This window comes from Elephas maximus, chromosome X (assembly GCF_024166365.1).
Source record: "Elephas maximus indicus isolate mEleMax1 chromosome X, mEleMax1 primary haplotype, whole genome shotgun sequence".
In the NCBI taxonomy this organism is placed as follows: domain Eukaryota; kingdom Metazoa; phylum Chordata; class Mammalia; order Proboscidea; family Elephantidae; genus Elephas; species Elephas maximus.
The window spans coordinates 161,141,374-161,158,112 of record NC_064846.1 but is presented as its reverse complement, the minus strand read 5'-3'; the positions used below and the strand labels follow the sequence as shown (position 1 = coordinate 161,158,112).

General features: G+C 38.6%; 1 protein-coding gene across 9 annotated transcripts in view; it reads right to left on the bottom strand.

The window, feature by feature from the left end:
* The window catches only part of SCML2 (Scm polycomb group protein like 2), a 106,247-nt gene that overhangs the window by 68,815 nt on the left and 20,693 nt on the right, over positions 1–16,739 (bottom strand). For 8 of the 9 annotated variants that reach the window (XM_049871932.1, XM_049871936.1, XM_049871933.1 and 5 more), the window contains 3 exons: positions 7,628–7,698; positions 6,588–6,822; positions 3,272–3,360 (listed from right to left, as the gene is read on the bottom strand). In XM_049871932.1, the coding sequence (XP_049727889.1) occupies positions 3,272–3,360; positions 6,588–6,822; positions 7,628–7,698 (395 nt within the window). Of the gene's footprint in view, positions 1–3,271; positions 3,361–6,587; positions 6,823–7,627; positions 7,699–8,402; positions 8,545–16,739 lie in introns of all 9 variants that reach the window. The other variant, XM_049871938.1, reaches the window with a different exon arrangement.

The following is a 16,739-nucleotide window of genomic DNA, read 5'->3' as shown; positions in this document are numbered from 1 at the left end:
GGTAGGTGGGTATTTCTGAAGGTTCTAACCTTGGCGCTCCTCTCTCCTTCTATTTGTGTTTATATTTTTTTTCTCTGTGGACTAGCTCATTCGTGCTCAAGGCTTCCACAGCTACTACTTATGCTAAAAACTCCCAAACCCACGTGCCAAAGACAAACCTTGTTCCTAAGTTCTAAACCCTTTGCTTTCAACAGCCTGGTAGTCATCCCTACTCAGATTTCCCAGAGGCACCTCAACATGTCCAAAACTGAATCCATTTGCCCCCTATATATATTCATCTTCCTGTATTCTCTATCGTTTCTTCATTCTTTTAATAAGTATGTGCTACAAACTATGGTAGGCAACGAGAATACAAAAACATGTTAACTGCTCAAAAGGAACTCTAGAGAGAGAGAGTAAAAATAATAATATAACCCAATATGTAAAAAGATGGAGATATGCACAAGGTGCTACAGAAGTGTAAGAATGAAGAGGGGGAGTTAGGGAATATATCTTGGAGGATTTAATGCATGACTTGAATCTTCGCAGAGAAGCAGGAGTTAGCCAGGCAAAACCAGCCTGAGTCAAAGCGCAGCTCTAAAAAGGAACAGGCTATCTACAGGCAATTTAGAACATAAAATCCAAAGCAGGGTGTGGCAGCCATAAACCTGATCATACAGGACCTTCTCAGCCATACGAAGAGACTTATATTTCATACTAAGTGTGACCGGGAACTTCATTTTTAAGCAGGAGGACAATGTGGTAAGGTTTCTGTGTCAGATACACACTTCTAGCAGTTGTGTGGAAGGGTCAAGATAAGAGGCAGTTAGAGGGCTAGTGTAACAGTCCAGACAAGAGGAAAGCCTGCATAAAGGGCAGTGGTGGTAAGATTAGAAAGAAGAGATAGAACAAAAAAATAATTAAGAAGCTAAGGTAGTGGGACTTCCTAATTAGTTAGCTATCCAGAGGCCGAGGTCAAGGAGGAGTGAGGATTTAAGACAACTTCTGGCCAGTTTTCCAGCTTTCCTAGAAAAAGCACCCACAAATCAGTAAGAATAAGAAAATAAACCCAGTAGAAAGACAGCAGAGTATTGTTCTGGGATGATGAAAAAGTTTTGAAACAACACTGTGAATGCACTAAGTGCCACGGACCTAAACACTTCAAAATGATTAACTGTCTCTTATGCAAATTTCCCAATATTAAAAAAAAAAAAACAGGCAAAGGCTATGTAATCAGGTAATTTACAGGAAAAAGAAAAAGGCTATAAAACAAATTTAAAAAACACCTGAATTTCACCAGTAATCAGAGCAATGAAAATTAAAACAATGGGATACCATCCCCATTCTCACCCCGCAAAAGATTCACAAAATTTTAAACGATTGGTACTATTCAATGTTAACGAAGGTGTGGGAATATAAACATTTCTATACGCTAATGATGGAACACAGTTTAGAACAGCTCTTTTGGGCAGCAATTTAACAGTATATTATCAACACACAAAATACACATTTCCTTTGAACCAGCAACTCTACTTATAAGAATGCAGCCAACAGAAATATTCCCACTTATACACAAAGCTCTATACAAGAATGTCCACTGTAGAATTGATGTAAACAAGAATATGAAGAACCTAAACATCCGTCTATACCCATTTCCATCAAGTCCATTCCAACTTTCTCCCTCGGAGTGGCTAGTGGGTTTGAACTGCTGACCTTTCAGGTGGCAGCCAAGCGCTTCACCACTGGGCCACCAGGGCTCCTTCCAAACATCCATCTATAACCAAAACCAAACCAAACCCAGTGCCGTCGAGTCGGTTCTGACTCATAGCGACCCTACAGGACAGAGTAGAACTGCCCCACAGAGTTTCCAAGGAGCGCCTGGCAGATTTGAACTGCCGACCCTTTGGTTAGCAGCCGTAGCACTTAACCACTACGCCACCAGGGTTTCCCATCCATCTATAACCAACCCACTACCATCCACGTATAGGGAGGGGTTAAATCAATTGTGATAATCCATACTACAGAAAAGTACCCTATGACCTCAAATATATATGAAATGAAATGGAAAAATTTCTAAAATATATATTTTTTAGGGGAAAAACTAAATCACAGAACAATGTGCATATTTCCATTTATATTGAAGAAAACACGAGTCTATATATGTTTGTAAATGCACAGAAAAAGACCTGGAAGAATAACAATAAAACTTAAATTTGGAGAGACGAGTAGAATGGAACAATGGAAAGGGTAAAGAGAGATTAGTTTTTCACTCTAACAAAGTGTATAGTTTGATTCCCCCCCAACAAACATCAATTACCTTCATAATTTTAAAAATGAAAAACTTGATAATGTGTGTTACATGTGGCGTGTGACTAACTGATAAACAATTTGATAAGTAAAATAGATCCAATGGCTAATCCAAACCAAACCCTGTGCCGTTGAGTCGATTCCGACTAATAGGTGTTTAATAAATAAAGACTACTGGTAAGCATCTTTTAAAATTAATTATTCTCATATGTGTTTTACACACTGACCAAAGGGCTTGCATTTGCCTGTGACCCTTTGTGGTTGGGCAAGCCCACTCCTTCAGCATTCATGCTACTCAAAACTACACTTAAAGAATTAATTTTCTTTTCAATGCAGAAGTCATATAAATTGATGTTTCCCATCCTTACATCTTTAATTTTCTTCAAAGGTCTTTTTAAAAACTCCAATCAATTTTTACCATTCCCAATATGAATAGTTGTAATAAAATTTAAGTGATTTAAAAAAACAATCAGGAGAGAGGGTGAGAAACTTTTTGACCCATAATTTAACTAAAACTTGGCTTTTATTCATTGTTTCTTAACATACTGTACTCTTTGAACATCTTAAGAGCATAAAATATTTTTCCTTTTTTCAAATAGCAAGTATTAACAAATTCTTTGACTGCTTTTTAACATTCTTTTACTTCTGAAACCAAATCCTTCCAAGTGATTTTTAAGTGGCTTTTGGGCCCATCATCGTTTTCTCCCATATCACATACGAAAGAATGACTAACACAGCAAAGTGAGAGGAAATGTCACTTCTGACGTTATGTAAAGATAGAAACGAACGTTTGCTTTCAGTAGAGCATCCCTTTCATACCTAAGGTCGAGAAAGAGGAAACTAAATCATTTCGACTAGTGGGTGATTATAATTGAGCCTTTTTATGACTTGCCAATCCAGTAATTTAAAAAACATTTTCGCTTTACCATGTCAGAGAAGACAAAGCATTTCAGCATCCCCATTAAAACAGTAAAACCATTCTTACGTTCTTAAAGAGTGTTGCAGGTGCCATTTCAGATCCAGTTAGTGTTCGTAAGAGGAACATTGGCCAAGATGACACATTCATCTGGTACCCTATTTTATAAAATAAATTAGATACCATGAAAAAGTCTCCCTGTGATATTACAGCAAGTCTGGTATAAAAAATAGGCTTCATTCACCATTATTTCTGTAGAGAATGACTTTCTCATCTAAGAATGAAGGAGACGGGAAAGAGGAGCAGATGTACTCTCCTCTCAGCACTATTGTTTCCACTAAACTATTTGGCCACAATGCCAAATAGTGGAAGTAGAAACTCTCATTTTAGAGAAGTCACTGGGTACAGTTCACCAACAAACACATACATGTTGGGAATGGGCCAGAATACTAGGGCTGATCCAAGTCAGAGCCTAAGGGGGCTTTCAACAGCAACATAAGCAGACCTACAGCTGCAAAAGACTTCCAGCTCCTCTTTTTCCTCAGAGGCCCTGGCTTCTTTCCTTTCAGAAAAAGACAATTTTCTGTCAAAACTCAGTGAACATATACTTACAATGCTGTGTTTCATTGTATGTAAATTTTACCTCAAAAGAAAAAAAAACATACATAAACATTATACTCTAGTTAATGATATGTGTGCTAAAGTATTTAAGGGAAGTGTGCTGATACCAGTAACTTACTCTAAGATGCATTAAAAAATAGGGTGGACTCATGGATCAACAGAGGAACAAATAGATGGGCAGATAAGTGATAAAGCAAGTACAGTAGAATGATAATGGCAGAGTCTAGGTGGTGGTTATGCCGGTGACCTCTGAAGATTTCTTTCACCTTTTCTATGTGCTTGAAATTTTTCAGAAAATATGTTAGGAAAAAAGATAAATCTCACTTTCACAATCTATACACATAGTAAAGATGACATTCTTTTAGAATTTTTATCAGATGCCGGTGAAAAACTACTCGATAGGTGCCTTTCCTAGAGATTTTACCAAGTAACGATAAGGTTAATAGCATCTGGCACATGCGGCAGGGAACAGGGGTCTGCTAATTTTACTGTTTTTTTGGGGGGGTGGTGCAGGGCAATCTGTTTCATGCAATACTGGCCTGCCTTCACGTCAGAATTGGAGAGAACCTGCCACGCACCCTGATGGATAGAGGAATTAAGATGGGGAGGCACATGAATCACTGACAACAGGTCCATCAGTAGGACAAAATATGAAAAGAAAAGTTAAGACAGAAAGTCATCCCATAATAAGCCTGTACCAAAACCTCTATAGTCAGACTAGGAAAATAATCGGTGCTTGGAAAAAATCAAGAGGGTGATTTGTTACATACTCTCTTATAATAAATCAGTATTAGTATTGATGTCTAATAAATATTTATCCTCAGCATGGGTTTTCTACACTGTGGTTAGAATACTGTATAATAATCATTCTCTAGTCCTAATGCCTTTCTCTTCACCCCCATCTTACCCTCCTACTCCACCATGCCCCATGATTTTCCTTAATCTAAAATTTTTAATTCTGTCATTGCCTAAAGACAAACATAAATTAAAAGGCAAAAAAAAAAAAAGATTAAAATGCACATATAAAGCTCAAAAACAGACAAAACTAATCTATGATGTTAGGAAGTCTGGACAGTGGTCACCTCTGTGAAGAAGGAGGTAATGACTAGGAGTCAGCAGGAGGGGGCTTCTGGGTGCTGATAATGTTCTATTTCCTAATTGAGATGCTGGTTATACAGGCACGTTCATTTCTAAGCTTTATACTTATGATCTGTGTACTTTTGTATGTTAAACCTCTTTAAAAATCTTTTAAATAACAACCTTTAAGGTTTAAATAAAAGCAGCTAATGAACAAATTAAGAAAAATTGTATATTTTGTAGTATGTACTGCCAAAATATATACTAATCAGAACATATTGCTATGTATTTCGTTCACATTTTTTAATTAATAAACTCTAAAAGTTTCAAAAAAAAGAGAATGACCATAAACCTGGCTGTCTCTGAAATGCTGACAAACACAACAGTTGCATTTTCTTTAAACAAAATGCAAAAATATATTCCCACGTCCCAAACGGAGAAATAAAATCCAAACAGGGAAGCACTGAGCTCCAGGTGTATACTTACATCTCTTGCAGAATTCTGCCTGATTTAATAACATTATAAAAATAACAAAAAATGTGAATGATATGAAGAAAGAAGGCAAAAAGCAGAAAGCACACATGCTCTTTACTCCTAAACTATCTTCTTGGAATAACACAGCTCCTACTAATTTTTTAACGTGTTTTAAGCCAAATTAGGTATAATTAACAACGAGAGCAAGGATAGTATAAAAATACTGCTGAAAGAGTAGTTCTTATTAATATCTTAAATTTTTGGTTCTCAGGGAATTTTTCACTAATAGAAAACAAAAAAATTCTGCTCTTTGAGTTTACAATAATTTTCATTTTCAGCACTGTAAACAAGAACCAAATAAAAACCAATATCCACCATTCTCTGAGAATGCAGAATAATAATAAAATAGACGAAATCACTTAATTTTTACAGAATATCATGGTACACCTAATTTTTAAAAAGAAAAATCTCATCCAAAATTAGAGTTGCATACTTTTTACCTTTTACAAACTTGGCCAAAATTCAAAGCTCCATACTTCGAGTCTTAAAAACCTTAGCTAATGGTGCCTAGTGAGTCCCCTGCAAGTGGGTGCTTGAGGGCTGCCAGGCTTTGTATGGGAGAATGTTATGTATATACTGCTTAAAATATCACGTGGAGGTATGTCTTACAAACATTTTCTGCCCGACCAAAAAAAAAAAAACCTTAGCTAAAAGTTCCATCCTCCTTTTCAGAGCCCTAAGGTACCTAAAGCTATTCCTCTCACTGTAATTTCTTCCCACCGTGGGTGTGATGAAATTCCCCAGTTGGGAAGTGGAGCCTGGATATGGAGTCATAACCTTTCCCTGTGCTCACCCATAGCGAAAATGCTGAGTGGCTCAGTGGGACAGTATCAAGAGAGGAAGTAAGTTGTTATCAAATGCTACAAATTTTTTCCCTGGCAGGGTTTCTGAGTCCGAATATGTAATCCAATAGAGCTGCTTTTGACATTTCAAATTTAAAGATTCAGCATGAGTCTTGCCCTGGAGTGGGGAACCTTCAGCACACATAATATATGGTCCTGAGCTCTTCTTTCCTGGTACATTTCTCCACAGTAACCATCTGACCATCTATTAGCAAGAATGCCTAAGAGATTTTTAAAAGATCACTTAAAATTATTTCTACTGAATATTACATTAATAAGAAAATGTTCTTTTAAAAACTACTTATCCTTACCCAGTGGGGGCTGAAGTAAGTCCCCTTCCTTTTCACATGTCCCAACAGGTTGTATGTCCGGGGAATCAACAAGTCTCCAAAAGTCATTCCGGTTGTCACTACCATCTAGTCTTAACCGTAACCTGGCACCAGTAATGCCAACAACTGTGGCAATACACACCGAAGTAATGTTGCGAGGGTCACGGGCTTCCAATTTCATACCAACTTTGAAGTCATTAGTTGGTGGAATCTTGGACTATATATAAATAAAATTTTGTTAAAATGCATCAACTACAGGAAAAACAAATAGTTATGTAACCAGAATACCCGAGGAATGTTTTAAGTAATAGTCAGCAGACAGTGAGAAAAAGGGTTAAAAGGGTCAAAAAAGAGATCTTCTCTAAACTCTCTCCTTGGCTTAACATGTAGCATAAAAACACCAACCACTGCTGGTCTAGCTCATCTCCCCACTTCCAGGCAACCCAAATACAGCCTCTAAAATGCATCTTGGCTGGTTTTCTAAGATAAGAATCTGACTAAGCCATTCCCCTTGAAATAAGTCAATCAACAGCTCATCACTGCCTAAAGAGAAAGTCCAATTTCTCAGCACAGTTTAAAAGTTCACACACCTTTAACCTCATTCCCACACTATTGCCTCTATCCACTCTGTGCTCCAGCCACCCCATACTGTCCCTCAACACTAAGGCTCTTTCACACCCACGTGCCTTTGCTTCAGGTATTCTCTCTGAGTTAAATATCCTTCCCTTCATGCCAACCATCTCAGAGAGCAGCTCTTCTGTGAACCTTCCCACTACAGACTTATCACACTTCTCATAATTATTTATTTACATGTCTATCTTTCCCTCCAGATGGGCAGTCGTAAGGGCTTCTTAGTATACCTGACAGAGTAAATTCTTAATGAATGCAAAGAGACCATCTGGCTCCTAACTGGCACTACCACAATCCCACTATCTACTCACACTACCAGAACCTAACAATCACACAGACACCCCTGAACAAGTTTATACGAATATTTATAATATACACAGAATTTAGCATACCTGTCTGAAATACTCTGGAGGAGCACTTACAGATCTGGTCTCTTTCAAGTAACTGTCCCATTGGAAATCATCTGGGGGGAAAAAAAGTGTTTTTTAGTACATAAATATATACACTAACTTGCTTTCAGGAATAAAACGGATTTTATTTCCATACTTCTCAAAAAGTGCTTCCTAAAAAGCAATTTCAAACTTCCCATGATTACTAGCACAGGAATAAAAAATATAACAATTCCCTAGTAATAATGGCTCTGATATAAATTACAACCCAGCTCCTCTCAATATAATGAGAGCTATAGCATGGTGATTCTAAACATGTGGACTCTAGAAACGAAAGAAAATTTTATGATCGCAAATTCTACTCATCTCTCTCTGATATAAATTTACTCAAGAAATGTGTTTTCATCATTTCATCCCATTAATGTGAAGGTGCATCTTGGTTTATCATGGGGAGCTGAAGGTGTTTAGGTGTGTGGTCTAACAGAATTTTATCCCTGCAATGCTTTATGGAAGGAAAAATTTGAGAACCAGACTAGTTTTTCAATCTAGTATTAGATCTCCAACCAGCGTGTCAAGAAGATGGTGGCAGAACAAAGCAGTCATTGGTGCAGTCACTGATACAGATTGTTTTAATGATCTACATTTTCAACAGCCTCTTGCTCTCTTCTCTCTCCCTCACTTAGTTTTTACAATATCATGCTAGAGGAAAAGATCTTAAATAAAGATTGCCAAAAAGCTACAAAGTAGGGATGGTCCTTCTACAGTCAGGAGTACTCACCTCTCACCCATTTTTGAATATATGATGTTTAGAACGAAGACCCATGATAAATTTCCAAAAAGGTCACATGGTGGTAAAGACTGGAACGAGAACCAAGACTCCTAGCCAAACCCAAGGAATATGGCCTAATCATCTACTTCTCCTTAAAAGGAAAAGACAAAGACAAATAGAATAGAAAATATATATAAATAATCACTAATGATATTTTGGAAAACCTGGTGGCATAGTGGTTAAGTGCTACGGCTGTTAACCGAATAGTCGACAGTTCGAATCCACCAGGCACTCCTTGGAAACTCTATGGGGCAGTTCTACTCTGTCCTATAGAGTCACTATGAGTCAGAATTGACTCAGCAGCAACTGGCTTTTTAATAATATTTTAGTGTCTGTGATGTTTCACGTTTCCCTGGTGGCATAGTGGTTAAAGAGTTTGGCTGCTAACCAAAAGGCTGGTAGTTTGAATCCACCAGGTGCTCCCTGGGAACCCTATGGAGCAGTTCTACTCTGTCCTATAGGGTCGCTATGAGTCGGAATGGAATCGACTCGACGGCACTGGGTTTGGTTTTGGTGATGTTACAGTGGTATAGTGCTGCCCAAAATACAAGCCCATTCATGCCTTTCAAAACCTTACAACTGATTCTGCAGAATGTGGGCATCCACGCAAGATATAAAATTATGGTTCTAAGAAAGTAACTGCTAGTTCACCAAAAATCACATCCCAGAAAACTGCCTGTCAAAGGTAAATCCAGGTATCCTGAGACAAACTACAAGCTGAGACTCTTACTCACTGATGACTTCCTTTTTTTTTTCCTCTGGAATTGGTCCTTTATTCTTTTTTATATAATTTTTATTGAGCTTTAAGTGAACGTTTACAAATCAAGTCAGTCTGTCACATATAAGCTTATATACACCTTACTCCATACTCCCACTTATTCTCCCCCTAATGAGTCAGCCCTTCCAGTCTCTCCTTTTGGGACAATTTTGCCAGTTCCTAACCCTCTCTACCCTCCTATCTCCCCTCCAGTCAGGAGATGCCAACACAGTCTCGAGTGTCCACCTGATACAAGTAGCTCACTCTTCGTCAGCATCTCTCTCATACCCACTGTCCAGTCCCTTCCATGTCTGTTGAGTTGTCTTCGGGAATGGTTCCTGTCCTGGGCCAACAGAAGGTTTGGGGACCATGACCGCCGGGATTCCTCTAGTCTCAGTCAGACCGTTGAGTCTGGTCTTTTTATGAGAATTTGGGGTCTGCATCCCACTGATCTCCTGCTCCCTCAGGGGTTCTCTGTTGTGCTCCCTGTCAGGGCAGTCATCGGTTGTGGCCGGGCACCATCTAGTTCTCCTGGTCTGAGGATGATGTAGTCTCTGGTTCATGTGGCCCTTTCTGTCTCTAGTCTCAGTCAGACCATTATGATGACTTCCTTTTATTATATAAAAAATGTAATAAAAGTGAAACAATCTAGACATCCTCTTAAAGTTGAATGGTGCTTTACACAAGCTGTCTGACTGTCTTTTTCCTCCCCAGAGTGAGATTAAGGTGTGGCTGCCCTAATTTGGAAAAGTTCAATCACTCAACCTCATCTATAATCAGAATCCATAAAATTAGAAGGTTGGGAGTGGGGGACTCTTTAACAAAAAATAAGTGCGTCCTTCATGTTCTCTTTCAAAACATTTCTGGCCCAAAGTATCAGCAACAATCAAGTTATTTTAACAGCCATTCCATGCTTGAAGCAATATAAACTGTAAAATAAAAAAGATTGCTTTATAACCTAAAGACATCCTTATACAACACTGAATTATTTTAGGTGTCTCTCAGGAATAAGATCACCTATTTCTAAAATTACAATAACATTTCACGCTGTATACTTTGTGTGGCTTGAGCACTTCAATTCATGGTACCAGCCAGACTACCAGACACTGAGAGAGAGACTTGATAGTATTGAAACTTCATGTGAAGTTTAATTCTCACGAACCATGAGGTTTTTCTATACTCTTCATTTCCTCATTTAAAAATTTTGGGTTTGACAGTTCCTCTTCCTGGGAAGATCTATATTGCCAGACTCTTCTGTATCCTTCAAGAAATATTACCCACACAGACATACATACAGTGGAGTACTGATAAATATTTAACAACTGGCTCTCCAGAAAATACAAAAAGCCTGACTGCAGATTTCCGGGGTATAAATACTATAATCATGGCTGATTGCAAGGTGCCAAGGTGAAGTCACCAACCACGAAGTTGAGAAGATATGTGCACAATTGGTTCTCCCAAGCCAGTGTGAACTAGCTCTAGCATACCAACATTATATATGCATGTATATATACATAATTATATAAACCCTTTGCCATCAAGTTGATTCCTATTCATAGCGACCCTATAGGATAGAGCAGAACTGGCCCATAGGGTTTCCAAGGAGCAGCTCGTGGATTTGAACTGCCGACCTTTTGGTTAGCAGCCATAGCTCTTAACCATTATGTCACCAGACCCCTACAGTGTATATATGGTATTAAGCATTGTAGTTGCCATCGAGTCGATTCTGACTTATGCATAATGTTTTACACCTTGCTTTTTTTTTTTAACTTAAATAAATCTCAGAGATTGTTCCATTAAAAAATAAAAAAATAAAAAACTGGGCTTCTGGAAGGAGGGAGCGGGCTGACTCACTGGGGGAGAGTAAGTGGGAGTATGTAGTAAGGTGTATATAAGTTTATACGGTGAGAGACTGACTTGATTTGTAAACTTTCACTTAAAGCACAATAAAAATTATTAAAAAAAAAAAACTGGGCTTGATTCCATATCCGGATAACATGAAGCCAGCACTACACCACCGTGCAGAGAGGCATGCAACAGAGTGTCAAGAATATGGACACTGGAGTCAGACCTGCCTATTTCCAATCTGGCTCTGTCTCTTACTAGCTATATGACCCTGAGCAAGTCACTTCACTTTCTCAGCCTCAGTTCTTTCACCTATAAAATGGGGAGAGTGCAGGTAGTTCTTGACTTACGACATATTCAAGTTATGATGAACTGTACTTATGACCGTCCGCTTTTTATTTTTGTACATCTTATCGTTAGTAATGTGTACCACATACAATGCTGTAGCATATAATTTGCTGATGTTATCATTCTTATGCCAGCCCCCAAAAGACAAAGAAAGATCAGATATATAAAGACACTGATAATAATAAAAGGCAATAATAACGAATACTTTTTAAAAAATGAGGTATTTGACTTATGTCAGAACCAACTTATGACAGGCTTGTCAGAACGGAACCCTGTCAGAAGTCGAGGACTACCTGTAACACACATGGTATTAGGTATTTCGAGAATTGAATGAAGTAGCATACATGTAAATCACTCAATAAATGGTATATTTTATTATTACAAAACTAAAGGTCATAGTTGTACCCAAATTTATGAATACTGAATAGCTTTGTCAAAAATGAAAATTAAGATCTATGGCTCCAAAATTAAACTGACCAGGATGTTCCTCTCAGTGACCTAGCACTAACCTGACAATCAGTAGACCCAAAGTTCTAATTGAAGCTCTACCACCATATGATCTTGGATCACATTTTAAAAAGAACTAAACAAACCATGAATGGGGAAAAAATCTGACCAGGATGTTGTTAGGGAGTCAATGCCCCAGGAGAAAAGGAGTGTCAGTTGAAAACAATGACTGGGAAACTAAAACCACCTCACATTTATACCCCAAAGAACTAAAACTAAAACTCTTCCATAAATCACTTACATTTGTTTCTAAAAAAAAAAAAATCAATGACACTGGAAAATACTTAATCCATCTCCCTAATTTGATTTTTTTAAAACAATCTCTCCCTATTGTGTCTGAATGGGCAGTAATTTGAGCTAGCGAATCTTTATATCAGTGCTTTAAATATAGTCATTTTCTATCACATTGCTGGCCAATGACCAAATGTAGCATTTATCATCTGGAGTCTTAATTTTTTTCTTTTTTCACAAGGCAAAACCTTCAGTCTCCCTTGACAAAATTGTTCAGCTTGACTGCTCATAAGCTGACCCTATCAATAACAGGGAAAATACGCATAGCTCCAGGCTTTACTAATTTAGATTTGACTCCTTTACTGTTGTAATACTCTGCCAAGAGCCAATATAGTCAGAAAGTCTTAGCTAAGCCTAAGGATCCAGTTTGCCTCTGTATCTTGTCCTCACTGACAGATGGGAGGCTACTTTGTCTCAGAAAAGAGGCCTGGAAACTGATACATCTGTCCACGAGACAGGTGTACATATATAACCTTGTGATCTGATTATGTTAGTCACAGATGCCCAGGGTCCCTCTTCTTGTCATGTACTCTATTCTAGTCCACACATTAGACCCAACACCTTTTGGCACACTGAATATGATCTTTATGAGCCCCCTGGTCTTCTCCAGAGTAATTCACAATCCCAGTGTCTTCTTCCACCAGTGCTAGGCTTGGATTCACAAGCTATGTGAAGAAGATGGGCAAAACATATGGAGTTGAAAGTTTCTCCATTGAATGACCAGCACTCTCAGCTAAATGATCAGCACCCAATATTTCACAGCATTTATCACAACTATTAATGTCTATCTTCCCCTCTAAGCTCAAAGAGGGCAGGAATCATGTTTGTCTTGTTTGTTCATCACTGGATTCCCATAGTAAACTGCCAGTATGTTTCGGGCACTGTCACAGGTGTTATAGATGCAGCAGTTAATAAAACAGACAAAACTCCTGGCCCTCTTGGAGCTTATCTTCTAGAGCTCACTCACTGATTTCTAAGATGAGGTGTTAGAGTTCAAGCCCTGAGAAATATTTGCAGCTGTCGTCTCAATTAAGTAATTTCATTTTTTTTAATCAAAAGTTTGAGAATTTTGAAGTAATGATTTTAACCTTTGAAAAACTCATTTGTGTTCCTTGAAATCAATGCTTCTGAATTAAAAAAAAAAGCTTTCTAAATACTTAAGCTATTTTATATATACATGGGCAAGTCCTATTTGCTAATTTACAAAAGCATCAGTTTCTGCATTTGAAAAAGATCAACTGTCAAACATGATGTTAGGGAGGTAATCAATATGCCTATATATAAGGTTGGGGGAGCTCAGATTGTATGATAAACATTCTTTTTTTCATTTGAAGCCATAAAAATTTGCAGTCTTCCGATTGCCTCAAATTAAAGCTGGCCTAAAGCCTTTGTTTAAAAAGTCATTTTATATTACTACATCCAAGTCTGATCTTTCTACTGGTATTATTTCTTCAAAGCCCACAGCTACCAAACATTGTTTGAAACTATAATTCAATATGTCCTAAAGCATTTCTTACGTATAGTTGGACATTCTCCCTCAAAAGAGTTTTATCTTTCACTAACTAGATAAAAAACAAGTAGACAAGAATTATTTTAGGTGAAGGGAAGGACAACACACTATACAGAAGTCAGCACAACTGGACTAAACCAAAAGCTAAGAAGTTTCCTAAAGACAACCAAACACTTTGAGGGACAGAGTAGCAGGGGTGAGGGTCTGGGGACCATGGTTTCAGGGGACATCTAGGTCACCTGGCATAACAAAATGTATCAAGAAAATGTTTTACATCCCACTTTGGTGAATGGTGTCTGGGCTCTTAAAAGCTAGCAAGTGGCCATCTAAGATGCATCAGTTGATACCAACCCACCTGGAGCAAAGGAGAATGAAGAACACCAAAGACACAAGGAAAATAAGAGCCCAAGAGACAGAAAGGGCCACGTGAACCAGAAACTCCATCAGTCTGAGACCAGAAGAACTAGATGACTTCCCTGACAGAGAACACAACAGAGAGTCCCTGATGGAGCACGAAAAATGTGGGGTACAGAACTCAAAAGTAAAAAGGCCAGACTTAATGGTCTGACTGAGATTGGAGGGAGCCCAGAGGACATGGCCCCAAGACTCTCTGTTAGCCCAAAACTAAAGCCATTCCCAAAGCCAATTCTTCAGACAAAGATTAGACAGGACTATAAGACAAAATGATACTGGTGAGGACTGTGCTTCTTAGCTCAAGGAGACACACATGACTAAGTGGGCAACTCCTGTCCGGAGGTGAGATGAGAAGGCAAAGAGGGAAACTGGTTGAATGGACACAGGAAATACAGGGTGCAAAGGAGGAATGTGCTGTCACATTATAGGGAGAGCAACTAGGGCCATGTAACAATTTGTGTATAAGTTTTTTTTATGAGAAACTGGCTTAATTGTAAACTTTCACTTAAAGCACAATAAATAAAAAGGGTTTTATCTTGCATTGTTTTCCTGATTGTTCATAGTTTTGCATGAGGAGTGGGTTGGGGAGGGAAAAAGTTGTGAAGTCCATTGCTATACGGAGTTGAACTCCACATCTTTACCTATACATTGAAAGCCTTATCATCAATATGGTAGAAAGACTTAGAAAGAGGAATGAATTGCATCATGGATCTCAAAGCCTTACAAACACACAGCAAGCATTTACTCAATCTGAATCTTTCTCCCCTCACTTGTCTCGGATCCTAGATACAAAGCCTACTACAAGAGACCCACCACCCAGAAATAATTCAATTACATCTTTACAATTTGCCACAATCCAAATCCCACCCCCAATATCAAGTAGTTGTAACAGATGCCATGGTCATTAACACTAGGAAACAATAGTGAGAAATTGATAAAAACTACATCCCTTTGTATTAGCTAGGGGTGGGGTAGAGGGAAAGACAGCAGGTGCTCCAGCAAGGTTAACAGCATGAGCAGAGACCCAGAGGCATGGAACAACATGACAAGCTTGGGATTTGCAAGCGGTGCTGTATGGCTACATATGGCTGAGCAGCAGGAGACAAAGCCTGAGAGAGATGCAGTGGCCACATCATTAAAGACCGCACTAAATTTGGAAGATTCTGGTATCCTGTGGAAGTTATAGAGAGGCACTGAGGGATTTTAATGGATGAAATTTGAGATTCAGAAAAATCATTCTGGGAGCAGTGTGGGAAAGGGCCAGAATGGAAGCAGGCCTACTAAGGACTAGTACGATAATCTAGGAGAGACGTGATAAGAGCCTGAACTAAGGCAGTGGCAGAAAAAGTGGAGTAGAAAGGAAAAACAAACGTAGCGTTAAAGGAGAGGAGTATCTAAGACCTGCATGAGCAAGCAAAGGATAATCACTAGGTGTCTGGCTTGGGCAACCGAATGATGGTGATGGTATAATGCACCAAGTCAGAAATGTAGGACCCAGTCTGGAGGATAGGGAAAAGGTAAGTGTGGTTTAGGACAAGGTAATTTTGAGGTACCTATAGCCCTGGTGGCACAGTGGTTAAGCACTCAGCTGCTAATCAAAAGGTTGGTAGTTCAAATTCACCAGCTGCTTCTCGGGAGAAGAATGTGGCAGTCTGCTTCTTTAAAGATTACAGCCTTGGAAATCCTACGGGGCAGTTCTACTCTGTCCTTTAGGGTCACTATGAGTCAGAATCAACTCGACAGCAGTGGAGTTTTTTTTTTTTTTTAATAGGACAATGACTTGGAGGTATTCCTATTCAACCAATGAGGGTCTGTAGCTAAGAAGAAATGTATAGGCAGGACACAGATTTGGGAAACTTTAGCAAATCAACGGGTTGAAATAAAAACTTCAAAAGAGGTCACCCAGGAAGAATGTATACGGTGAAAAGAGCAGAGGTCTAAGAACAGAATCTAAAGTGCTGACATTTAAATGATCAGATGAGACTGACCGTAGGTCAAAAATTGTTCAATATTGACCATTTCATATGGTTCAAACTTAATAAAAATGACAAATCAAAAAATTAGGTAGAAGATGTCAAGAGAGTGATAACAAAAAGCAAAGAAAAAGGGTTTGGGAGCACTGAGTAAAAGAAAAAATAATCTAGAGATGTCCAGTAAAATATGGACCAAAATGTGTCTACTCAATTTGGCAACACAGAGGTTGACTGAATTTATCAATAACAGTTTACCCAAGGGGTGAAGATGGAGCCCAAGTTACAGGAAATGGGGGAAGAACTGGAAGTGAGGAAAGAGCACCCATGAAAACAAGAAGTTTGGCTGTGAAAAGAAGCAGGGAGAGAGGGGCTAGAGGGCTCAAAGAAGGTTACTTTTTGTTTTTTTAAACTGTTTTCAGGAGAAGGGCATTTTTAAGATGTGAGAGTTTTGAATAAGTTCAATGGCTGTGGAAAAAGAGCCAGTACAGATTAAAGAATCAAAAGAAGATTTAAAGCAAGGTCCTTGAGAGGGCAGGAAAGGCTGGGGCCCAGGATAGGGGACATTTCTGCCCTCCCCTCCCACTGGAGACAGAAAGGATCGGAAAGAGATAACGGAGAGAGCTAGTCACAAAACACTGCAT